The 27,947-nt window shown below is 46.8% G+C and overlaps 1 protein-coding gene across 1 annotated transcript; it reads right to left on the bottom strand.

Annotated features, from left to right (window-relative positions):
• Window positions 1-35: 35 nt before the first annotated feature.
• Window positions 36-26,521, bottom strand: LOC142666417 (dnaJ homolog subfamily C member 5). The gene is made up of 5 exons (XM_075846446.1): window positions 26,345-26,521; window positions 10,943-11,058; window positions 9,328-9,541; window positions 4,533-4,704; window positions 36-3,939 (listed from the first exon to the last, which is right to left on the bottom strand). Exons 2-5 carry the CDS (start codon window positions 11,047-11,049, stop codon window positions 3,833-3,835), a joined length of 600 nt encoding a protein of 199 aa, XP_075702561.1. The 5' UTR covers window positions 11,050-11,058; window positions 26,345-26,521; the 3' UTR covers window positions 36-3,832.
• Between the last annotated feature and the right edge of the window lie 1,426 nt (window positions 26,522-27,947).

Here is a 27,947-nt window from a genome sequence, read left to right as displayed (position 1 = left end):
GGAGACGACTCAAAGACACAAGACACTTATGCGAGTTTCCTTCACCGAAACATTTATTTTACAGTAGTGGTTCAGATAACTTAACATCCGTCTGGCTTTGTTTCACGTTAGGTAATATTCAAACATACATAATGACATGCTACAAACAAAACATGATTTTTGTCCTCTGCAAATGTTGAGGGACCTCAGCGTCACCCCGACCCCAACCCAGCCCCCCCCCCCAGATAACTAAACACACAGATTCGCGGACGCCAACACTTGCAACGTTTACTCCTGGCAGGTCGTGGACAGCAGAAACGTCTCTAATAATAATAATAATTAAACAAATTCAGAACAGAATCGTGTAAAATATCGGTCCGGATTTCTAAGAGGGACCTGCGGATATGTACGTGATAGCGATGAAATCTTCAGGGTCAGACTAAGGAGACAACGTTCCCCTTAAGGTGAGAAATCCAGTTCTAGTTCCACCATCTCACACATACATTGTTATACTTGCCTTGTACTGAGCGGTGTCATATTATACTCCAGTCACATCCAGAGCTGCGCTCATAATTCTGTCTGTTCACCTTTACCTTTTAAACTTCAGGACCTCACATCCTCCCAGCTGATTCAGTCACTGTACAGCGCACACTGCTGTGGTGCATTGTGGGAGATATAGTATTTAATCCTATAGTCGATTTAAAAATGTTACATCCTACATGGCACAATGCAGCAATAAGCAGCAGCTAAGTTATGTCTAAGTGTGGGGCATCCCTGTCAGCTTAATGTGGATAGATTCCAATTGGCATCTGGAAGAACTTTGAATGCAGCTTTGGCTGTGAATGGAGGGGACGTTTTGACTTAAGATCAGTACTAGAGAAGTAAAAAAGTATTTGCCAAACTGTACAGCCTATAGAGGGAGGCAACGCCTATCAGACAGGGGGAGGGGAGCTTCAAATATTTAGCATTGACACCCACATTCACCCAAATGGATAGTTATATGGACTTGAGGTGCAAAATAAAGGACCGTGGAAGAAACCATGACCTCGAGTGAAAGGGTCTTAGCTAAACTGACTCTCTCGTCCTTGCAGAAATCCAGGTACCACTTCCAAGGCCTTAAGAAAAGCGGAGTTAATAGAAGGGGTTAATATAATAGACCCTCATCTATACGCAGCTACAAGGTGCGTCTCATTATGGGCAGTTCATTTACTTCAATGACCACTGTGTAATGCTTCATTTCCCCTGTGGTGGCGCTGCAGGAGAACTGAACAATTACAGCCAGGTTTCCCCACAAACTCCAACTGATCGCTAAGACTCCCAGCAATCCGTCACCCTTGTGAAAGTGGATAACCCCTTTAATTTTGTAATCGAATCTTTGTAAATATAGACATCTGCAGCGTCACCAAGTGGTCAGAAAATGTAGCACGTGTGTATATTCACAAGAACATGCAAATTAAATTATCTTAGGCTCTGTTCACATTACTATTAAACACTATTCGGTGCCTGCGACAGAAAAGCTTGCCATAGCGTATAAATAGTGCGCCATTCACCCGATGTATGCCAAGAGTGTCCTTTTGGCATAGGATGGGGGTTAGGCGTTGGCATATTCCATACACAGGCATCCAGTATATATGTTTTTTGTACAATGGGCCCCATTGGGCGACATGCCGCTGTATGGCTATAGAGAATCATACATGTGATATGAACAGAGCCTTACATGTACATTGACATGTCTGAAATTTATTTTTAGTATATATATATATATATATATATATATATATATATATATATATATACATACATACACAGACACATATACACATACATATATATATATATATACACACACACACGTGTACACACACACACATTACATATATACACACACACAGGGCAAATATACTCAGACAAGACGCAATTTGCAGGCAGCTGCGCCATCTTGTGGTGAGTAGATGTAATACCAGTCACTAATCCATATCACTGACCGAACCGCAGTCCACCCCTTCTCTAACCAAACTCATATTATACCAGACAGATAGAGCGCTGCGCCTGTCCTCATCGGAGGTTGGCCGGTCATGCATTATATGGTCTATGCTTATTTACAACCTGCAAGTAAAGGAAAACAGGAAAATAAACACAGGCTGTCACAAATGGCAAATATACTGATCTACAGCATCAAGGCTTAGACTGGCGCTTTTTTCCGGACCCATGGCACGTTTGGTGTGATCTGCGCACAGCTTGGGTGGTATTACACATGGGGATAGTGGAAGCGTATGAAAAAAAGCGCCTACAAAAACGCATGAGCGTTCATAGCGAATGCATTAGGGCTGTATGATACGCTGCATCCAACACAGACCACTGGTCATTGGGTACACCCGACCCGCTGAACAGACCATGGGCGCGAAGAGAGCTCCCGAATACACATACAAGTCCACGTTCCCTCCAGAAGACATTAGAAAATTCATATTGTTCCCAAATCAGAGACAGTCTGAGGGCGATAAGAATGACACCGCCGCGGTTACGAGACTGTCACTGCACGAGCGCTAGGACCCGCGACAAGCCGTTAGGGGGGCAGTTCACATATCTTTGGCATAGTGACAATTACTCTCCCAGCATCAGACACACGCACACCATACAGCGCTGTGTACACTAGTGACACTATATACAGATAAATACAGCGCTGCAAACTACTACTGACATTATATACAAATAAATATGGCGCCAGCAATATGCAGGGGGGGGGGGAGTACTCAGTCACTGCACCAGGGCTCCAAAGTTTAGTGGGTGGCGGCTGCATGGACACCAAGCACCCCCATGTCACCGGGTGCCGCTATCCCACCTTACTTTGGACGTAACGGAATTCACTGTCCCTTACGAACGATATACTAACACAAGCGTACACCCATTGCTGGGGGGGTGGAATCACACGACAAGTAAAAGAGAACGGGAGAATGTGCTAAAATGCCGTCACGGGGGGCTCCAGTATGACCAATTAATACACAGCACCTCCTACAGGTTACACAAGTGTACTGCACCTCAAAAGTGAAATATTATCCAAGCGCAATTTTGCCAAAATTTCCAAGCAATTCAGCTCCCAGAAATGTCTGTGCTATCGGTTTAAAAAGACTTAAAAAACAGATTTATAAAATTATGTCTTTTTTTTCGGGCGCATGTATATGGTCGAGCCAATTCTGCTGTCTGCCAGTAAACAATTTTACGCAGGGAAAAAAAAAAAAAAAAAAAAAAAATGACATTACAGCAGCAGAACCGTCCTCTTCTGTAAAACGCCCTTCATGCCAGAAGAGAGAAGCTGATTGGACGGCGTCCCTGTCACTCACACACAGCAGGTCCACCCACACACTCAGACTACGATGTGACGTACACAGAATTAAAACGCATCTTCAGGGGAACACGGGGAAAAATAACACAGGAAGTAATCTGTGCTAAGAGATCAATTTTTGCCCCCGTCACGCTGATCTGGAACATGACACACCGCATACCGAGAACGTAACGGAGGGCTGGATTCGGCACGCTCAGAGGGTAACAAAGGGTTAAGAAGGGAGGGGTGCAGAAGTAACAGGTCCCCATACAAAAATATACCCATTAAAAACTAGACACAAACAAAAGAAAAATAAATTAAAAAGATTTGATCATGAAAAGGAAAGTGGGGGGGTGGGAAGGTGAGTGGTGAGCATGCGCTTTACTCCCCGGATGTTCAATCACCGCACCGAGGGGACAAGATAATAGCTGGTCAGATGAGGGGATGGGGGTATCATTACACAGAGGGCTGTAGGATGAGATCAGTTCTCCCCCTCCTCTCTAATCCTAGTGACCTGGGGGGTCCCGCACACGCTCAGTTGAATACGCTGTCGGTGCGGTAGCTGGCGTGGGAGTCGGTGGTGAGCTGTGTGGTCTCCGTGGCTGACATGGGTTGTACCAACACTGGGATATCAGTAGTATCTGAAATAGAAAAGTAACATTTATAGTTTTGGCGCTGTTGGTGGTTCCAATACTGCAGCAAAATGAAAAAGGTTGGAAGAAGCCGATGCAATGATCAGATTAATATTGCAGCGTGTGCCCCTTTAATGATCGAGGTGCTCATTAGATCAAAGGCAAATTGACCTGCTTATAGTTTGTTTAATAAATAGCTATGTAACCCTTCCCAAGTTGATGATTTAACAGATTCGGAACTCATGGTGCCGGATTATCGGAACGGATCGGGAGTTCAAAGAATTTTTTGATATTGTCACAGCTGATAGTAAATGGAAAGGGATTAAAGTGGAGCGCCTGAACCAACACTCATCAGGGAAGACCTGCACACGTGATGTGTATGGAGTACAATGTATACGGCATTGATTGTTGCTGTAGGTTTCTGCATCGCTATACTCCCTTTTGCAGACAAAGTCACTTGTGCCTGGACGTTACGTGGTTTACCTGCGGCCATATGGGCTGGAAGGAAAACTTGACCGGTTGCCATTGGGAATCTTAATGCTTCTTCTCTGCCGTCTTTTTGTACATGTCCCGCACAACGTCCACCCTTTAGCATTACTCACCCCTTTCATCAGACTGCATCTGTGCCTCCAGGTCCTCGGGGGACACGTAGAAGTCTGTCTCTTCTCCTTCGGGGGGCCGTGGTTTACACTTTCCACAGCAGCAATTACAGCAACAGCAGAGACAGCAGCAGCAGTAACATCCGGTGATCAGGCCGCAGAACATGAAAAGAGCCTGAGGAGACAAGCAAAAGTCACAGCTATACATAGCACTGAATATATAGAGCCTGGGGAGACAAGCAAAAGTCACATACAGCCCCCAGAGGTGTAAGGACCAGAGACTGCAGCTATACAGAGTGCTCAATATATAGAGCCTGGGGAGACCAGGGAGACAGCTATACATAGCACTCAATATATAGAGCCTGGGGAGACCAGGGAGACAGCTATACGTAGCACTCAATATATAGAGCCTGGGAAGACAGCTATACATAGCACTCAATATATAGAGCCTGGGAAGACAGCTATACATAGCACTCAATATATATAGAGCCTGGGAAGACAGCTATACGTAGCACTCAATATATAGAGCCTGGGAAGACAGCTATACATAGCACTCAATATATAGAGCCTGGGGAGACAGCTATACGTAGAACTCAATATATAGAGCCTGGGAAGACAGCTATACGTAGAACTCAATATATAGAGCCTGGGAAGACCAGGGAGACAGCTATACATAGCACTCAATATATAGAGCCAGGGGAGAAAGCTATACATAACACTCAATATATAGAGCCTGGGGAGACCAGGGAGACAGCTATACGTAGCACTCTATATATAGAGCCTGGGGAGACCGCTATACATAGCACTCAATATATAGAGCCTGGGGAGACAGCTATACATAGCACTCAATATATAGAGCCTGGGGAGACAGCTATACATAGCACTCAATATATAGAGCCAAGGGAGACAGCTATACATAGCACTCAATATATAGAGACTGGGGAGAAAGCTATACATAGCACTCAATATATAGAGCCTGGGGAGACCAGGGAGACAGCTATACATAGCACTCAATATATAGAGCCTGGGGAGACCAGGGAGACAGCTATACGTAGCACTCAATATATAGAGCCTGGGAAGACAGCTATACATAGCACTCAATATATAGAGCCTGGGAAGACAGCTATACATAGCACTCAATATATAGAGCCTGGGGAGACAGCTATACGTAGAACTCAATATATAGAGCCTGGGAAGACAGCTATACGTAGAACTCAATATATAGAGCCTGGGAAGACCAGGGAGACAGCTATACATAGCACTCAATATATAGAGCCAGGGGAGAAAGCTATACATAACACTCAATATATAGAGACTGGGGAGAAAGCTATACATAACACTCAATATATAGAGCCTGGGGAGACCAGGGAGACAGCTATACGTAGCACTCTATATATAGAGCCTGGGGAGACAGCTATACATAGCACTCAATATATAGAGCCTGGGGAGACAGCTATACATAGCACTCAATATATAGAGCCAAGGGAGACAGCTATACGTAGAACTCAATATATAGAGCCTGGGAAGACAGCTATACATAGCACTCAATATATAGAGCCAGGGGAGAAAGCTATACATAACACTCAATATATAGAGCCTGGGGAGACCAGGGAGACCGCTATACGTAGCACTCTATATATAGAGCCTGGTGAGAAAGCTATACATAACACTCAATATATAGAGCCTGGGGAGACAGCTATACATAACACTCAATATATAGAGCCTGGGGAGACCAGGGAGACCGCTATACGTAGCACTCTATATATAGAGCCTGGTGAGAAAGCTATACATAACACTCAATATATAGAGCCTGGGGAGACCAGGGAGACCGCTATACGTAGCACTCTATATATAGAGCCTGGTGAGAAAGCTATACATAACACTCAATATATAGAACATGGGGAGACAAGCAAAAGTCACATACAGCCCCCAGAGGTGTAAGGACCAGAAACTGCAGCTATACAGAGTGCTCAATATATAGAGCCAAGGGAGACAGCTATACATAGCACTCAATATATAGAGCCTGGGGAGACAGCTATACATAACACTCAATATATAGAGCCTGGGGAGACCAGGGAGACCGCTATACGTAGCACTCTATATATAGAGCCTGGTGAGAAAGCTATACATAACACTCAATATATAGAGCCTGGGGAGACCAGGGAGACCGCTATACGTAGCACTCTATATATAGAGCCTGGGGAGACCGCTATACATAGCACTCAATATATAGAGCCTGGGGAGACAGCTATACATAGCACTCAATATATAGAACATGGGGAGACAAGCAAAAGTCACATACAGCCCCCAGAGGTGTAAGGACCAGAGACTGCAGCTATACAGAGTGCTCAATATATAGAGCCTGGGGAGACAGCTATACGTAGCACTCTATATATAGAGCCTGGGGAGACAGCTATACATAGCACTCTATATATAGAGCCTGGGGAGACAGCTATACATAGGACTCTATATATAGAGCCTGGGGAGACCGCTATACATAGCACTCTATATATAGAGCCTGGGGAGACCGCTATACATAGCACTCTATATATAGAGCCTGGGGAGACCGCTATACGTAGCACTCTATATATAGAGCCAGGGGAGACAGCTATACGTAGAACTCTATATATAGAGCCAGGGGAGACAGCTATACATAGCACTCAATATATAGATATTCAACAATACTGTACAAAAACAGCTCTTAAATAACCAGTACATAAATATGTAATCACTGGATAAGGGGTACAGATAAAAAGTGAAAGAAAGATCAAAGATCCAGATTGAAATCAAATACCAACCCGTATTATGCATATTTGCCCCTCAACAAGACAAACCACAGACCACAACCAAGGGGTATCGAGAGCCAGGGGAGACCAGGGAGACAGCTATACATAGCACTCAATATAGAGAGACTGGGGGAGACCAGGGAGACAGCTATACATAGCACTCAATATAGAGAGACTGGGGGAGACCAGGGAGACAGCTATACATAGCACTCAATATAGAGAGACTGGGGGAGACCAGGGATACAGCTATACATAGCACTCAATATAGAGAGACTGGGGGAGACCAGGGATACAGCTATACATAGCACTCAATATAGAGAGACTGGGGGAGACCAGGGAGACAGCTATACATAGCACTCAATATAGAGAGACTGGGGGAGACCAGGGAGACAGCTATACATAGCACGCAATATAGAGAGACTGGGGGAGACCAGGGAGACAGCTATACATAGCACGCAATATAGAGAGACTGGGGGAGACCAGGGAGACAGCTATACATAGCACTCAATATAGAGAGACTGGGGGAGACCAGGGATACAGCTATACATAGCACTCAATATAGAGAGACTGGGGGAGACCCGGGAGACAGCTATACATAGCACTCAATATAGAGAGACTGGGGGAGACCCGGGAGACAGCTATACATAGCACTCAATATAGAGAGACTGGGGGAGACCAGGGAGACAGCTATACATAGCACTCAATATAGAGAGACTGGGGGAGACCAGGGAGACAGCTATACATAGCACTCAATATAGAGAGACTGGGGGAGACAGCTATACATAGCACTCAATATAGAGAGACTGGGGGAGACCAGGGATACAGCTATACATAGAACTCAATATAGAGAGACTGGGGGAGACCAGGGAGACCGCTATACATAGCACTCAATATAGAGAGACTGGGGGAGACCCGGGAGACAGCTATACATAGCACTCAATATAGAGAGACTGGGGGAGACCCGGGAGACAGCTATACATAGCACTCAATATAGAGAGACTGGGGGAGACCCGGGAGACAGCTATACATAGCACTCAATATAGAGAGACTGGGGGAGACCCGGGAGACAGCTATACATAGCACTCAATATAGAGAGACTGGGGGAGACCAGGGAGACAGCTATACATAGCACTCAATATAGAGAGACTGGGGGAGACAGCTATACATTGCACTCAATATAGAGAGACTGGGGGAGACAGCTATACATAGCACTCAATATAGAGAGACTGGGGGAGACCCGGGAGACAGCTATACATAGCACTCAATATATAGAGACTGGGGGAGACCCGGGAGACAGCTATACATAGCACTCAATTATAGAGAGACTGGGGGAGACCGCTATACATAGAACTCAATATATAGAGCCTGGAGACAGCTATACATAGCACTCAATATAGAGAGACTGGGGGAGACAGCTATACATAGCACTCAATATAGAGAGACTGGGGGAGACCCGGGAGACAGCTATACATAGCACTCAATATAGAGAGACTGGGGGAGACCCGGGAGACAGCTATACATAGCACTCAATATAGAGAGACTGGGGGAGACCCGGGAGACAGCTATACATAGCACTCAATTATAGAGAGACTGGGGGAGACCGCTATACATAGAACTCAATATATAGAGCCTGGAGACAGCTATACATAGCACTCAATATAGAGAGACTGGGGGAGACAGCTATACATAGCACTCAATATAGAGACTGGGGGAGACCCGGGAGACAGCTATACATAGCACTCAATATAGAGAGACTGGGGGAGACCCGGGAGACAGCTATACATAGCACTCAATTATAGAGAGACTGGGGGAGACCCGGGAGACAGCTATACATAGCACTCAATATAGAGAGACTGGGGGAGACCCGGGAGACAGCTATACATAGCACTCAATTATAGAGAGACTGGGGGAGACCGCTATACATAGAACTCAATATATAGAGCCTGGAGACAGCTATACATAACACTCAATATATAATCTTTAGGACCTGGCTCTCCACCAGCACGACTTACCTTCGCCCACCAGCTGGACAGCACAAAGTATGTGTTAACATTCTCTTCCCCGAACTGTTCTGCAACGTAGAGGCCGAGTGAGCCGTACTTGTCATAGATATTTCTCTTTGTAGCGTCCGTTAGTATACCGTGCGCATTGTTGATCTCCTTGAATTTCTCGGAGGCTTCTGGATTATCTGGGTTTTTATCTGGATGGTATTTCAATGCTAACTTTCTGCAAGATGCAATAATAAATATATATAACATTTCCTATAACATTGTGACCCCCCCCCCCCCCCATATTATCCAAGAAAGAATCTGCAACGTGTCAACGCCGTTCATTATTTGCTCCCAGCTGCAACTTTGTGGCTCATTAACCGGAGTCTTCCTCAAGACCGGCCCTGGTTACGGATCCAAGATTTTACAACGGAGGTCACAAGAAACCTGGAACGCCACTTACTCCTACATACGGATGCCAAGGGTACTGTCCCTTTAAGGGGCCTTCCAGCGTCACGAAAATAAAGCTTATTCAGCAACTTTCTAATATACTTTGCGTTTCAGTTCCTCACCAATCTGAAGATCTATATTTGCTGTCAACGAATTTAACTTTCTTGCTGAAAAACCTTCTACTTCTCAGGCTGAAAAACCTACTTCTCACAGCGGAGCGGTTGCTACAGTTGTGTCCAATCTAGACAATCCTCTGTGAAGTACATTCTGATACATTTCACCTGTGCTGATACATTGTAACAAACTACAACAAAATAAGAAAAGGAGAGAGATCTGGGTTGCTTATGTATTTAGCTCACGTAGAACGTTCTAAACCGGATAAAAAAGTAGCAAACCCTCCGCTGTGAAAAGTATCAGGTCTATGTGGGTCCCTTAACAAGAATGTTCCATTCACTGTGAACAAGCAGAGATCTTGGAATACACAAAGCATATTAGAAAGTTGCCGTACTCCTCATGATATAATAAATTTACATGGAAACCTCGAATAAGAAGCAGCTTTGTAAATGTATAACAAATCCCTTTACAACCGTTGTCCGTGATTAGAAAAACATGGCTGCTTCCTTCCAAAAACAGCGCCACACCTGCCCACAGGTTGTGTCCGGTATTGCAGCTCAATTCCATTAACCTCAATGGAGCTGCAGTACCAGACACAACCATGAACAAGTGTGGCACTGTTTCTGCAACTAAGCAGTCATGTTTTTCTAATCCTGAACAACCCCTATGAAGCTATTTGAGTGACATCAGCATATATGCGGGGTGAGGCATAGCTCTAAAGGGGGTTTTACACTGGACGATTATCGGGCAGATGAGCGTTCATAGAACGCTCGTTGCCGATTAATTGCCTTGTGTAAAAAGGGCAGCGATCAGCAGATGAACGGGAAAACGCTCGATCATCTGCCGGTCGTATCGTTTTAAGAAAGTAAAATATTCTGGTTGTCGGCAGCGCATCTTGGTGTGTAAACCGGGAGACGCGCTGCCGACATGGTTATAATGTATGAGGACGAGCGATCAGAGTAACGAGCGCTCGTCCCCATCCATAGCTCCATGTGACCGGAGCAAACGAGCGTCGATCAACCATGATTCGCTGCAGCGGCCGCTTATTGGCCGGTGTAAAAGGCCCTTTACCCACCGGTAACATCTTTTGATGTCATCAGATGTGGCATTCTTATCCAGTCCTAGAACATGATACAGGGATTCTCCGGAGGTAGAGAGGGAGCGCTGCCGTTGGTCCGCCATCTTTTGTCACTAAAAAGAAGAAGGAGAGTATTAGTTATCTTGGACGGACGAGAAGAAAAAATAAATAAACAAAGATGTCTGTCAAAGGCCGAATATTCTACAAACAATGACAAATCATAACATCCCCTACACCCGTACGTCTGAGAGGAGCAGCGTCTCTACTTCTCCACTCACACTTCAAGTTAGTCAATGTTTGACAAGTCCCCCATTTAACGAGAAGACGCACAGGTTCAGCCAGTCCAACCCGTGTCCTGTTATCAGTGCATCAAAAGGGTTGTATGAGGTTAGAAAAACATGGCTGCTTTCTAGCAGAAACAGCGCCACTTTTGTTTAGGAGACGTGTCCGGTATTGCAGCTCAGCTTTATAAGTGAATGGAACGGAGCTGCAATACCAGACACAGCTCATGGACAAAAGTGGCGCTGTTTCTGGAAGAAAGCTTCCATGTTTTTCTAACTTCATACAACTAATTTAAGCTCGAGCAACAAAAAACGCAAAACATGGCGGCCGTATGCATATAAGCAGTCAGACTAGTGGCCTTAGACACTGCAGATGAGACCAGGGACTAGAGCCATAGTGTAAGGACCGAGATGGGAATGTGTCGGATTCATCATAGTCTGTCATTGAGAACAACAATAAAAGGCGACACTACGATAATGTGATGGACAACTAAAGTAGACATGTAAAACGTTAGCAAGATGATCGCCCCTTCGTAGTCTCCCTAACAACCCAATCAGCTTGGCCAGGCACGCATGTTATTTCAACAAGGTCAGAGAGATAAGTGTCTGTCAGAATATGGTGCCGCTTATCGAAAGTGGAGCAAAGATTCAGGCTGGTTGGCCCAAAGACATCAGATAATTAGTGGATTCCACCAAAAAGCACGTGGAAAGGGTCTAAAGCAGGTAGTCCCTTGTGGAAGCCTAGGACTGTGTGGTGAGGGTCAACGTCTTGACCGAAACAATAAGGATCGGCTGGAAAGACCTAAAAATTACCCTGAGGAGTCCGACCATGCTGGCACCTAGATACGACCTTGTCCAAATCAGGTGACAATTCTATAAGGCCTCATGCACACGACCGTAAAAACTCAATTACGGGCCCATGGACTTCTATTGGCCACGGGTACCTCCCCATATGCTTACGGGAAGGTGCCCGTGCCGTTGAAAAAGATAGAACATGTCCTATTTCAGGCCGTAATTACGGCACGGGCAGCCCATAGAAGTCAATGGGGCACCCGTAATTACGGGAGCGTTGCTAGGCGACGTCAGTAAATAGTCACTGTCCAGGGTGCTGAAAGAGTTAAGCGATCGGCACCCTGGACAGTGACTACCGATCACAATATACATCAACCTGTAAATAAAAGACGTTCATACTTACCGAGAACTCCCTGTTTCTGTCTCCAGTCCAGCCTCCCGGGATGACGTTTCAGACCATGTGACCGCTGCAGCCAATCACAGGCCAATCACAGGCTGCAGCGGTCACATGGACTACCGTGTCACCCAGGGAGGTCGTACTGGATGTCAGGAGAGGGACGCGTCACCAAGACAACGGCCGGTAAGTATGAATTTCTTTTACTTTTATTACGGAAAGGGCTGCCCCTTCTCTTTATCCTGCACTGATAGAGAGAAGGGGCTGCCGATTAGTGCAGTGCAATTTTGCAGCCAAAAACGTGCCCGTAAATACTGGTGCAATACAGGTCGAATACGTGTGACCAAGGACCCGTATTTATGCCAGTATTTACGGGTGGACAAAAATACGGTCGTGTGCATGAGGCCTAAGGCAGTAGTCTTCATCATCTGGCTATACAGGTGTTGCAAAACTACAACTCCCAGCATGTCCTGACAGCCAATGGTTGGAGACACTGATCTGTTCCATAATATTTGCATAGATGCAAACAAACAGAAGGCAGCAATAAAACCAAAAGCACGGCTGGGTAACACGTGGCCATCGTCATTGTGCCGGAATTCGGAGAAAAGCGGCATAAACAAGGCGGCAGCAAGTAGGCAGTGACGAGGAGTCAGTACGAGGGACAAATGTCCTCACACAGTTAAATCCCCTCGGGAAGAGCCCTTTCTAATACACTGTGATCTCCCCTCCTCCCCACCATCTGCTGCTCAGTACGTTCTCTCTTTAATGGTCTGCGGGGTCGGAGGTGAGAGGACGCCATCACTAGATCCACAGATAATAAGCTCAATAAGCCTTCATCCGTCTGGTAACGCAAGTCTCGTGATTATCGGGAACAGTAGAGGGGTCAAAAGTCATCATCTATAAGGTTTATTATAGACACCCTTCAATCCATAGTCTCTGAGATCGACACAGACAGTAGCAGCCGATCGCCAATCCTCTCCTGCTGAATACAAATCTATGTTCTGCAGTGCGATCAGTGAGACATTGAAACTGCATAAATAACAATTGCTTAAAGGGGGATGTCCAGTCCTATGAAATTCCATCCTCGGGAAAGGCCATCAACATCTGATCGGTCGAGGTCCAACTCCGTCACACCCCCACCGATCACTCAAATGGGAGTAGGCTGTAACGCTGTAAACCACTGCTACAAGTGTAGAGAAAATGTGCAGTAAAGAAAACGAAGGGGAAGAAGAGCTCGTAAAAGTGCTGCGACCCCTTCAAAACCGCTGATCGGTGGGGATCCCGGGAGTCAGACCCCGACAGATCCCGAGAATAGGCCATCAATTTCTTAGAACTGGACAACCCCTATAAAGATACCAATATTAAATCAGAAATCCCAACACAACAGCGGGCATTTGGATGATTTCTGGGGGATCAAGAGAATATGTCCTGTATAAAACAAGAAAGGATTAGAGATCGTCAGATCGCCTTCTCTACTAGGGGATCAAGTTAGAAGAAAAGTAAAGGTGGCTGTGGATATAGGATAAGTATCGCCCCAATGAGTTAATAGACAGGGTTCGCTGTTCAGGATCGTATCTGAGTGGAGAGCGGTTACATGGAGCGTCTCTGGAGGACCTGTCCTGTATTACCCAGACAACACACAGATATAAATGGACACTGTGTAATGCCTCATTTCTCCTGTGGTGGTGCTGCAGGGAAAACACTTACTGCAAGATTCACACACCGATCACAGCGGATTGCTTTGGGTTCCAGCAGGACGACACCTTGTGATCTGCTTATTGTAAAAACACCCTTCTAACAAGAATGGACTGTCCAAAGTGGAGAACCCCTTTAAGTATACTGGGAAGAGAGACCTCTTGTTAGAAAATAAATAAATAATAATAAAAAATTAAAAAAAAAAGGACATTTCAGGGATAACCCTCCTTAGCAAACACAACTAGAACATCCGACAGACGGGCATCGGCCCATGCAACGGCACGAGTATATAAAACACAACATAAAATTATGACAATCCTCCCCCCATGACAATCAATGTTCTGTCTGACCAATTGTATGGGGGGCGATCAATCTCTTATACAGGAAGGGAGTGAAAAGCAAGGTCATTAACCCCTCTGCTGCAAAACTAATAATGCACACAGCAAAGAAACAGTTAAAAAAAAAAATCAATCAAACGCCTGATCCGCTGATGGTGCTGAATTCATGCTAAAAACAGAAGCAAAGGAAACGAGTCCGTAAGAGCAAGACTCACCCAAACCCGGTGCAGTATACCGAATTACAGCCGCGATGTACGAGGCGCGGATGAGGTCAGCCACACATATGGATGGCGAGGTGTCTGGAGATATGTGACATAGCAGTGATCACGGGGGCAGGGAGGTTTCTACACTTCCTCATCACATTGAGTCAGACACTCCCTAGCCTGAAATGGATGATAACAGGGAGCACTAGAGATAGAATAGAAGACAAGGGCGGTATCCCTTAAATAAGGCAATATCATCAGTGCTGCACATATATAATATACCTACGGAGCACAACGTGTTTAAAGGCACGTCTAGTATATTTTACCTATACCAGAGACTAACCATGTGACCTCCACCGATGTATTCATTAACCCGCCAGTGAACTTCCCGCAGAGTATGATCATAAGACAACAACCATAATGATCTTGCCCTTTGATTGTCATTTTTTCCCCTTTGAGTAATTTATGCAGCGGAGAAAGACTGCGATCCCTCGGTTTCAAGATCTCTATTTACTGTCAGTAAATGGGAACCATCTCGTTCACTCAGGATAAATCCCATCCGGACCTCACAGCTGAGTGTTTGTTACAATTGTATCCAGTCTAGACAGTCCTCTGTGAGCTAAACACATCAACAGCAGACATCCTTGCCCTGATAGCTTTACCTGCCAATATCAAACTATGTTCCCGTTTGCGTCATGGCTTCCGTTCATAACAACGGCCTGGGTGGATCTAAACAATGCTCGATGGGCCCCATTGATGCCAAAGTTCCAGTTTTAACAGCAAGAATAGCGCCGCATGCTGCATTATACTTGCGGTCATAGATGATGGAAAGGTCAGCCGAACCGCCGTGTGAACACAACCAAAAATGTACCAGTCTGTAGCTCAGACGATTTGCTTCACAGAGGATAGGATTTAAGCGGGATAGTAGCAAACCCTCAGCTGTGGGAAGTTTTAGCTCCGTGTGCGTTTTCAGCTACTGGATTTATTGTCAGCAAGCAGAGATCTTGAAAATAAGGAACGGAAACACAAAGTATATGAGAAAGTTACAGAAACGTATAAAATCACTAAAGAGCTTGAGTGACCTCTGGAAAAACTGGTGAAGCAACAACTCGCAGTACAGGAAATGTTCATTCTATATTGCCCCGGGTAAGGCCTCATGTACACGACCGTAGTGGCGTGCACTGCCAGGATTGTCACCCGCGGGCCGTGCACATGGCCGCGTTCATTAATTTCTATGAGCCTGGACAGCAAGATGCGGCCGTAATAAGACATGTCCGTTCTTTTTGCGGTCCAGGCTCCTGGGCAATGCCCGGGCGGTGGAAGCCGTGGTCGTGTGCATGGACCCATTGAAATGAATGGGGCCGTAATTCTCTCGCAGATTTGTGGGGAATTGCAGGCCGGAAAAATAAGTTCGTGTGGATGGGGCCTAATACAAAAAAAAACAAAACTGAAAACTAAGGACAAAAAGGGAATAAAAATATATTATAAAGATTCTGGATTTCACATTAAAGGATTTTTTTAAATCCGCCACAACAAACGTTCTCTATAGGGTCCTATTATTTGTTCCAGGCCGGACGGTTACGTCCCCCCACAACAGGTACTTGGACTCTGTGTAGTCCTTTTATGTGTTATTCCTGGTCAGATGACAACCATAAAACGGCAGCCATTAGAGGTGATCACCCAGCTTTCCGCAGGCCCTGAAAAGCACACAGGACTATAGTCAGTCGTCATCTATAAATTTCTTCAACCTGCAGGAATACATGAGATTGTAGCGGCTCAGTCAACCGGTGATTAAACCAAATTAAGGAAAAGGGGGGATCAATATTTCCATTCCTCTATTACAAGGCTGTGGACATTATACAGGACGGGTCTCTGGTTCACTCGTTTTTATTACACAGCAGAGAGCCGGCTGCTGGCAGGAACCCCATGAATCTGCCTTTCGCCAATGTCTGTTTGTCAAGCCACATCGCCTGAAGGGCTGGAGAGGCGAAAGTGAACGCTGAGCTGGAAATCCGTCACCCAAGAGATATCCCGTCGCAGAGCGGTCAGTGGCCGGAGGAAGGAGAGCTACAAGCCCCATTTGTCATGCTGCTGCTCTGCAGCAAGGAAGGGGTTAACACTGGGGTTACGCATCAGCTGGTATGTTTGTGAAAGGAGTTGGGTGGACGGCTGTATGCAAGTCATGTGAGGGAACAGAAAGTGTTAACAACGCAAACGTCTCATATTCCAGTCTGTGGGCAGGCGGTGGAGAGGGCGCAGCCGCACGCGGGGCAGGCGGTGGAGAGGGCGCAGCCGCACGCGGGGCAGGCGGTGGAGAGGGCGCAGCCGCACGCGGGGCAGGCGGTGGAGAGGGCGCAGCCGCACGCGGGGCAGGCGGTGGAGAGGGCGCAGCCGCACGCGGGGCAGGCGGTGGAGAGGGCGCAGCCGCACGCGGGGCAGGCGGTGGAGAGGGCGCAGCCGCACGCGGGGCAGGCGGTGGAGAGGGCGCAGCCGCACGCGGGGCAGGCGGTGGAGAGGGCGCAGCCGCACGCGGGGCAGGCGGTGGAGAGGGCGCAGCCGCACGCGGGGCAGGCGGTGGAGAGGGCGCAGCCGCACGCGGGGCAGGCGGTGGAGAGGGCGCAGCCGCACGCGGGGCAGGCGGTGGAGAGGGCGCAGCCGCACGCGGGGCAGGCGGTGGAGAGGGCGCAGCCGCACGCGGGGCAGGCGGTGGAGAGGGCGCAGCCGCACGCGGGGCAGGCGGTGGAGAGGGCGCAGCCGCACGCGGGGCAGGCGGTGGAGGGCGCGGACGCACGCGGGGAAGGCGGTGGAGAGGGCGCGGACGTACGCGGGGCAGGCGGTGGAGAGGGCGCGGTCGTACGCGGGGCAGGCGGTGGAGAGGGCGCGGCCGTACACGGGGCAGGCGGTGGAGAGGGCGCAGCCGTACACGGGGCAGGCGGTGGAGAGGGCGCAGCCGTATACGGGGCAGGCGGTGGAGAGGGTGCAGCCGTATACAGGGCAGGCGGTGGAGAGGGTGCAGCCGTATACAGGGCAGGCGGTGGAGAGGGTGCAGCCGTATACAGGGCAGGCGGTGGAGAGGGTGCAGCCGTATACAGGGCAGGCGGTGGAGAGGGTGCAGCCGTATACAGGGCAGGCGGTGGAGAGGGTGCAGCCGTATACAGGGCAGGCGGTGGAGAGGGTGCAGCCGTATACAGGGCAGGCGGTGGAGAGGGTGCAGCCGTATACAGGGCAGGCGGTGGAGAGGGTGCAGCCGTATACAGGGCAGGCGGTGGAGAGGGTGCAGCCGTATACAGGGCAGGCGGTGGAGAGGGTGCAGCCGTATACAGGGCAGGCGGTGGAGAGGGTACAGCCGTATACAGGGCAGGCGGTGGAGAGGGTACAGCCGTATACAGGGCAGGCGGTGGAGAGGGTACAGCCGTATACAGGGCAGGCGGTGGAGAGGGTACAGCCGTATACAGGGCAGGCGGTGGAGAGGGTACAGCCGTATACAGGGCAGGCGGTGGAGAGGGTACAGCCGTATACAGGGCAGGCGGTGGAGAGGGTACAGCTGCATATAGGGCAGGCGGTGGAGAGGGTATAGCTGTATACAGGGCAGGCGGCAGAGGGGATATATATGTATGCAGTGCAGGCGGTGGAGAGGGTATAGCTGTATACACTGACAGCACTGGTTAGTATATAGAGATATGCAGTAAAGATGGTGGACAGACTACGAAGTCAGAATAAGAAGTCACGGGTATATATGGCAAGGCGGGTGGAGAGCATATACCTCTATTATATATATGATTAGGTATAGATCGGCACATACAGTAGAAATGCTGCTGTGATAGTAACAGGAACGGATTTGCCATCTACATCGTTTCCAAACACAGAAACGAGAACAACAAGATTCATTATGAAAACAGCGACATTTCCAGCAGATTTACATTCCACATCCACGGAGGAGCCGCGCGCTCTGAAGAATATATATATATATGTAAGAGATTACGGCGCTGGGACTAATTCTACACGAGACACCTCGGTGGGGTTGACTCCAGCTTAGTACATAACCGTTCTACCACGTCACGCTAGCAGCTATTCCAGGAGGCCCCACAGACCGCGGCCGCAGCTCTGCTCACTGGCCATAATCTCAGACCTATATTACGATTTCACCTTCTCTGCGTTCCCCTATTACTCCATGCACAGCAACAGCCCCTTACCAGGGAGGGACCTCCAGCCACGCTCATCCTGAGCCTTCTGGTTCACGAATAAAGGAAAACTTACATTTAGGGCAGTTTTACATGGCCCTAATTTAGAAATCCCACTGCAGTTCAATTTAGGCCAACATAGTGCCCAATAGTGGTGTAAGGTCGGTGCAGTAGATCCAATGGGGGTCGCGGCTGTAATACGGACATTGAAAAGCAGCCATATTATAAGCAGATTTATCTGCCATTCAGATCTGTGAAAAGCTGTGTGATGGGCTAGTGCTGGTCACCCAGAACAACACAGAAACAGCTGAACAGACTATTTTGGCCGGGTTCCCACGTAGCGTAAACGATGCGGAATTTCCGCAACTAAATTCTAGAGATTACGATGTAACCTGTCATTTCAAATGAGATTACGTTTCCCTTGCTGGAATCTCACAGAAAAGATTCACAAGCGTCAGGATTCTGAATAAACATCATGTCCAGGCTGGTAGTGATGTCTATTCATTGTCAGGACACTGCAGTAATGTTATAGTGTGTGTATGTGGCTGCACATAGTGATAACTATATCGCTAGTGCAGTGTAAATGAATGGAGAGGAGTGCATGACGCTCATTGGTCACTGATTGGTCACTGATTGGTCACTGATTGGTCACTGATTGGTCAGCGTCATACACTCCTCTGTACAACGCCCACGTGGTCTACAGTAAAACACGCCCACGTGGGCATTAAGCAACTCATTAGCATAAAGCTAAAAATCGCTCATAAAGTGGTTTAAAATAGATTGTTTTTCTAAATAAGAAGCATTGCTGTCACCTACATTACAGCACCGATCTCCTTATATAGGAGACAGGGCACTTATAATGTGGTGACAGGCACTCAAGGCAAAACAAAACCACTGTAATATCCCTAGTGCAGAGCCTGAGGGGGGGGGGGCCATGAGACTGGGATGAAAAGAACCTCAGAGAGAATTCTTGTGTCATGCTCCACCCCCTCAGGTCCTGCACTGGGATTTTTATTTTGAGAGAAATGTTCATTAAAAGAAAGGAAAATAACCAACTAATAGAAGGATACAACAACTCAGATTTGCACTGATTCCATCACTAGACACATGGCTACCACATTGTATTCTCCACCAATCACAGGAGGCGGCATTAAGGAGCTATGACCTTCTGTAAGATAACACCAAGATCCTTTCACCTATCAGAGCTTAAGATCAACAATCAGATCAGAGTCACAAGAGGAGTATAGAGTGTTTCTCGAAGGCCGAAACGGACGTCATATGACATCAGGTCCATGCGCATGTCTCTATGATGTCACTTCCTCTAAAGTGACCCATTTCCAATATGCCATTTATATAAGCAGCGTCTGCCCGTAATTCAGAGGGTCTTCAGATGACGAGTGAGGACACAGCGATAAGCAGCGCCGAACGTCTGGAAGATCTGAAAGCAATTCCTTATTGCCAAACAGTGTGAGGCGCAAGTAATGAAATCCTCCGCCGACACCCCCACCCCCCCCCCCGATCGCTTAATTGTAAATCTCACCAACTCTGACACTTACACGGGTGCAAGAAAAAAAAGACGAGACTAGGCATTTCCTGCGAGAAATCCTGAAAATGGATTTGGCCGAGAATTTTCTGCAGAAGTCACTTATTATTTTGGCGCGGTTTTGCAGCAGAACAGCTGCGCTTCTGCATACGGATAAGCCTCATACAATAATCTGCGTGTGGCTACCAGACACTGTATTCACAGTCGACTACACTGCGGAAACCACGTCAAGAAGTGACGTCACTTTTTTCAGATAGCAATTTCGCCTGCTGAAAATTCCACTACTTGGAGACAATAGGAGGCTTTTTTTTTTTACAAGCGTTCTATCAGTGACACTCCGACATGGAAAAAGTAGCAGAATCGCCGTGAACATTGCACCGTGTGAACAAGGCCTAAGGAGACCATCCTAGATGTGTAAGATGTTATACATAAGAATTAATTTTTTTTCATTCTCTGATGCATATAAAATAAATAAAGCAAGTCTTGCTTAAAGAGGCTCTGTCACCAGATTTTGCAGCCCCTATATCCTATTGCAGCAGATCGGCGCTGCAATGTAGATAAGAGTAACGTTTTTATTTTTAAAAAACTAGCATTTTTGGCCAAGTTATGACCATTTTTGTAGTTATGCAAATGAGGCTTGCAAATGTCCAACTGGGCGTGTTGAAAAGTAAAAGTACAACTGGGCGTGTATTATGTGCGTACATCGGGGCGTGTTTACTACTATTACAAGCTGGCCGTTCTGATGAGAAGTATCATCCACTTCTCTTCAGAACGCCCAGCTTCTGGCAGATCACGCTGTGTCGTCACTCGTCTGACACGATGCAGGACCTGTGAGTGACGTCACAGCGTGATCTCTCGAGAACACGCTGTGTGTCTGCACTGCCAGAAGCTGGGCGTTGTGAAGAGAAGTGGATGATACTTCTCATCAGAACGCCCAGCTAGTAAAAGTAGTAAACACGCCCCGATGTACGCACATAATACACGCCCACTTGGACTTTTGCAAGCCTCATTTGCATAAATACAAAAATGGTCATAACTTGGCCAAAAATGCTCGTTTTTTAAAAATAAAAACGTTACTGTAATCTACATTGCAGCGCCGATCTGCTGCAATAGCAGATAGGGGTTGCAAAATCTGGTGACAGAGCCTCTTTAAATAGCTCCTAAAGTTGTGAGTCTACAGCACCTATGTAGACCTAGGTGTCTCCATGGTTACAGACTACAAACATACCTTGTGTAGTCTGATCCAGAAGTCATGTGTTACTCCACTCCCTCATTCCTCTTCTTGATTACCTATAGCCATAGTCGCCAACCTGTGGCTCTCCAGCTGTTGCAAAACAACAACTCCCAGCATGCAGATTGAGAGATACAGGTTGTAGTAGACCAATGATCTCCAGAGAGTAGAAAAGAAGTCAGTGGGAGCGGAGTATCAGACATCGGACTTTCACTTTCAAAGAAACACGTGACGTTATGTACAGCATACATATTTCGAGATATTTAAAGGGCCACTCCACTTTAAGCAGCTTATAAAAGTGCGGCAGCATTATAAGGAGAATATCACTCACACATACCGATGCAAATGTTTCTGGAGATTCTCAGCTCTGGAGAGAACATCACAGCCTAATATGGCTGACAACAGAGGATAATAGATTGTATTCAACTGCACAGAAAATGGAATTAAATCTATACCGCAGAGTTCACGTCCCTTTTAAAGGGGTTGGCAGAACTTGACAATCCCTTTAAAATACCATATTAGGGTAAACTGCGCTATCCGTCACTCTGGAGGACCCAGCGCATTTGAGAATTGCACGAAGAGCCCATTGATTTCCTGAGTAATGCTTCCTCCCCCTGCAGCCATATTGCTTTCCCCAGCAATAACAGCTCATCCCATTAGCAGGGCCCCGCAATCAGCTAATAGGCGTAATCTACACATGCTGCAAAATAAAAATGGAGAACGGTATGAAGCGCCTCAAGACCAGGAGCGGGACTCCGCTTAAGCCTCATGCAGACGACAGTATTTTCATCTATCCCGAAATACTGACCGTAAATACGGATCAGTAGGCATCCATATTTCATCCGTACATACGGAAGGGTGTCCATAAAAACGGTCCGTATTGCATCCGTATTCCATCTGTATATACGGATCCTTACAAAAAGCGGGAGGTTGCAAATGATGTCAAACATGTTGCCTAGCAATGCTTCCGTAAACACTGACTGTTTACGGATGCTCATCAGTAGCCGTCCGTATTTATGGAAGCTTCCATAGATTTCTATGGCACAGTCCTTGCCGTAATTACTGACAAGAATAGGACGGGTTCTCTGATTTTTTTCCAGCACGGACGCCCATCAGTAAAATACTGAAAGGTGTATGTATGTGGCCAATAGAAATGAATGGGTCCGCAATTACTGATGAAAAATACTGTCGTGTGAACGGGGCCTTACCCCTAGAAGCTGCACCCCAGTATATAGTTGTGACATTTAATGGTTCAGAATTTCAGATAAATCTGCACGTTGGGAGTCCCAATGGTGCCGGATTATCAGACTGACCCACCTATCATCTGCGCATCTAATGGCGCAAATTAGTTTTTCTTCTACCCTTCACCCTAAACTTGGGTGCGTCTGTATCTGTATGTGTGAGGGTGTAGGTTTATTGTCACATACGGCTGCCATCTGTCCCCTGCTCCATACGGAACAACGATCACGGACTGGACTGTAATGGAGATTACTGGACTGCACTTATAGTCCGAGCAAACATGAGAACAATATCTCCCCATACATACAATGACGGTGGTGGAAGTAGTCGTCTAGCGGTCACCTGCCGGAGGTGTAAACGGTCTGAAGGGCGTAATATCTACACAACGCACAACTACTCAGCATCACCACAATAGTGAGAATAGAACCACACAGGACAGACGGCGAAATACACCGAGGTGACAGATGGTTCCCTGAGGTGACAAGAGATGGAGATTAGCAAAGTGTATGTAATGTATGTAGGAGTGTGCGAGTGTGTGTGTGCGAGTGTGTGTGTGCGAGTGCGATCGAGTGCGTGCGCGAGTGTGAGTGCGCGAGTGTGAGTGCGCGAGTGTGAGCGAGCGTGTGAGTGAATATATAAGGGCTCGTCCACACACTGCAGAATTGCCGCGTTTTTTCCGCACGCCATTTCAGACGGGAAAAAGCGCAACAGAACAAAGTAGCAGCACAGGGGATAACATTCAACAAATCTCATCCACACGCCGCGTAAAAATTCTGAACCGAAATTGTCCTGCACATCAATTCCTGGTGCGGAAAGTGTGCAGAATTGCTGCGTTTTTCAGATGTCGCCATCCCCCAACATTGTGAAAAACGCAATAAAATACGCACCATTTTCTGCCGTAAAAACGGCAGGAAATGGAAGGTTTTTGCCGCAGGAGAATGTCTGTTTTTCAACGGAATTGCTGCAGAAATTTTCTGCAGTAATTCCGTTGCGCGTGGACAAGCCCTTAGGGTATGTATATAAATGTATGTATGTTAGGACTGGGCAGCTATAAACGACATAAAAATCACGATTAATTGAACATGTAACCTGGATTACAATGAATGATTATTTAGGCCACACCCCTTTTTGCATGCCACGCCATTGAATATATATTCCGAGCCTGATGTATACTACTGGATATAATATGCCCCCAATACTGCCCCCCCCACCCTGTATAATTCCCCCATAGTTCCCCCCCCCACTATAATGCCTCCCATAGTGCCCCCACACTGTATAATTCCCCCATAGTTCCCCCCCCCCACTATAATGCCTCCCATAGTGCCCCCACACAAAGTATAATTCCCCCCACACTATAATGCCTCCCATAGTATAATGCCCCATACAATTCGATGCTCCCATACAGTATAATGAAGTATTAGGCCCCCCCAAACAGCCCCCTCAAAGTATAATACCCCCATAACTGCCCACACACCGTATATTGCCCCCATAACTGCCCACACACCGTATATTGCCCCCATAACTGCCCACACACCGTATATTGCCCCCATAACTGCCCACACACCGTATATTGCCCCCATAACTGCCCACACACCGTATATTGCCCCCATAACTGCCCACACACCGTATATTGCCCCCATAACTGCCCACACACCGTATATTGCCCCCATAACTGCCCACACACCGTATATTGCCCCCATAACTGCCCACACACCGTATATTGCCCCCATAACTGCCCACACACCGTATATTGCCCCCATAGCTGCCTCCTCGCAGTGTAATAAAATTAATAACATACACCTAACCACAATCCAGCAGCACCAGTCAAAGTTGTGGATGGGTGCGCGCCCTGGGAGCTGGATCACTGCTCCAAATCCAAGTATAGTCGTCCAAAGACAGGCAGCGCTCCAAGTATAAGTGAAAAAAGCTCCATACGCTGAGCCGAAACGTTGCACAAGGGCTAAATAAAAGCCATTTTTTCACTTAAACTTGGAGTGCTGCCTGTCTTTGGACGACTATACGATAGATAGAGATATGAGATAGATAGATATGAGATAGATAGATAGATAGATAGATAGATAGATAGATAGATAGATAGATAGATAGATATGAGAGAGATAGATATGAGAGAGATAGATATGAGATAGATAGATAGATAGATAGATATGAGATAGATAGATAGATATGAGAGAGATAGATATGAGAGAGATAGATATGAGATAGATAGATAGATAGATAGATAGATATGAGATAGATAGATAGATATGAGATAGATAGATATGAGAGAGATAGATATGAGATAGATAGATAGATAGATAGATAGATAGATATGAGAGAGATAGATATGAGAGAGATAGATATGAGATAGATAGATATGAGATAGATAGATATGAGATAGATAGATATGAGATAGATAGATATTAGATAGATATGAGATAGATAGATATGAGATAGATAGATAGATAGATATGAGATAGATAGATAGATAGATATGAGATAGATAGATAGATAGATATGAGATAGATAGATAGATAGATAGATAGATAGATAGATAGATAGATAGATTCTAATACATAACATAGTAGATGATGATAGATGATAGATAGATAGATAGATAGATAGATAGATATGAGATAGATAGATATGAGATAGATAGATATGAGATAGATAGATATGAGATAGATAGATATGAGATAGATAGATAGATAGATAGATAGATAGATAGATAGATAGATAGATAGATTCTAATACATAACATAGTAGATGATGATAGATGATAGATAGATAGATAGATATGAGATAGATAGATATGAGATAGATAGATATGAGATAGATAGATATGAGATAGATAGATATGAGATAGATAGATATGAGATAGATAGATATGAGATAGATAGATATGAGATAGATAGATATGAGATAGATAGATATGAGATAGATAGATATGAGATAGATAGATATGAGATAGATAGATATGAGATAGATAGATATGAGATAGATAGATATGAGATAGATAGAGAGATAGAGAGATAGAGAGATAGAGAGATAGATAGATAGATAGATAGATAGATAGATAGATAGATAGATAGATAGATAGATAGATAGATAGATAGATAGATAGATAGATATGAGATGGATAGATATGAGATGGATAGATATGAGATGGATAGATAGATAAATTTCCTTCCACAGACATGAATAGACGTTATGAGCCGGCAGTAGATGTTGCGGTGCATCGTGTACAGTCCGGTATATAGATATATAATAGACACATCACGACACGCAGCCGTTATATACACTACACATTATATGATTGTCAATGACCGTCCGTGTGGCCGGGAAATACAGAGATGGAAATCAATGGAGATTATGGATGATGACTATATTTAGCCGCCCCACCCCCTCTTCATCCAGCCTCATCACCCAGCAGCCCGTATGTCCCTCCCCGGTAGGCTTTTACCCGCAGTACGCGGCTCCCCGCCACCATCCCCGGTTCTCTCACCTCTCCCCGGTGCCGCTCGGTTCGGCTCGGTCACGTCTCGTCAGTCAGACGCAGAGGGGGCGGTGCGCGCGCGGGACAAGCAGTGACGTCACTTAGGACCGCAGAATGCGCGCACCCGGAAGTGAGGGAATCAGGGGACGCGCACAGGGGTTCCCGGGGGCGGGAAAAGCTGTATGAGGAGGAAGATGTGAGTGCGGCGATGACTGAGAGGAGGAGGAGGCAGAAGCTGAGGGGGGAGGAGGCAGAAGCTGAGGGGGAGGAGGCAGACACTGAGGGGGAGGAGGCAGTCACTGAGGGGCTGGCACCGGGAAAGCGAGGAATGAGAGATATAGGGAATGAGGCAGGTGGTGGATGAAGTAATGGGGCGAGTAAAGGGAAGGCATATAACGGGGCAGATAAATGAGGAGGGGTCAGTAAAGGAGGAGATAAACCGAGGAGGGGTCGGTAATGGGGCAGATGAATGAGGAGGGGTCAGTAAAGGAGGAGATAAACCGAGGAGGGGTCGGTAATGGGGCAGATGAATGAGGAGGGGTCAGTAAAGGAGGAGATAAACCGAGGAGGGGTCGGTAATGGGGCAGATAAATGAGGAGGGGTCAGTAAAGGAGGAGATAAACCGAGGAGGGGTCGGTAATGGGGCAGATGAATGAGGAGGGGTCGGTAATGGGGCAGATAAATGAGGAGGGGTCGGTAATGGGGCAGATAAATGAGGAGGGGTCGGTAATGGGGCAGATAAATGAGGAGGGGTCGGTAAAGGAGGAGATAAATGAGGAGGGGTCGGTAATGGGGCAGATAAATGAGGAGGGGTCGGTAATGGGGCAGATAAATGAGGAGGGGTCGGTAATGGGGCAGATGAATGAGGAGGGGTCGGTAATGGGGCAGATAAATGAGGAGGGGTCGGTAATGGGGCAGATAAATGAGGAGCGGTCGGTAATGGGGCAGATAAATGAGGAGGAGTCGGTAATGGGGCAGATAAATGAGGAGGGGTCGGTAATGGGGCAGATAAATGAGGAGGAGTCGGTAATGGGGCAGATAAATGAGGAGGGGTCGGTAATGGGGCAGATAAATGAGGAGGGGTCGGTAAAGGAGGAGATAAATGAGGAGGGGTCGGTAATGGGGCAGATAAATGAGGAGGGGTCGGTAATGGGGCAGATAAATGAGGAGGGGTCGGTAATGGGGCAGATAAATGAGGAGGGGTCGGTAATGGGGCAGATAAATGAGGAGGGGTCGGTAATGGGGCAGATAAATGAGGAGGGGTCGGTAATGGGGCAGATAAATGAGGAGGGGTCGGTAATGGGGCAGATAAATGAGGAGGGGTCGGTAATGGGGCAGATGAATGAGGAGGGGTCGGTAATGGGGCAGATAAATGAGGAGGGGTCGGTAATGGGGCAGATAAATGAGGAGCGGTCGGTAATGGGGCAGATAAATGAGGAGGAGTCGGTAATGGGGCAGATAAATGAGGAGGGGTCGGTAATGGGGCAGATAAATGAGGAGGAGTCGGTAATGGGGCAGATAAATGAGGAGGGGTCGGTAATGGGGCAGATAAATGAGGAGGAGTCGGTAATGGGGCAGATAAATGAGGAGGGGTCGGTAATGGGGCAGATAA

The sequence above is a fragment of the Rhinoderma darwinii genome, chromosome 13 (genome assembly GCF_050947455.1).
Source record: "Rhinoderma darwinii isolate aRhiDar2 chromosome 13, aRhiDar2.hap1, whole genome shotgun sequence".
NCBI classification, from domain to species: domain Eukaryota; kingdom Metazoa; phylum Chordata; class Amphibia; order Anura; family Rhinodermatidae; genus Rhinoderma; species Rhinoderma darwinii.
This window is presented reverse-complemented; position numbering and strand designations above follow the sequence as displayed.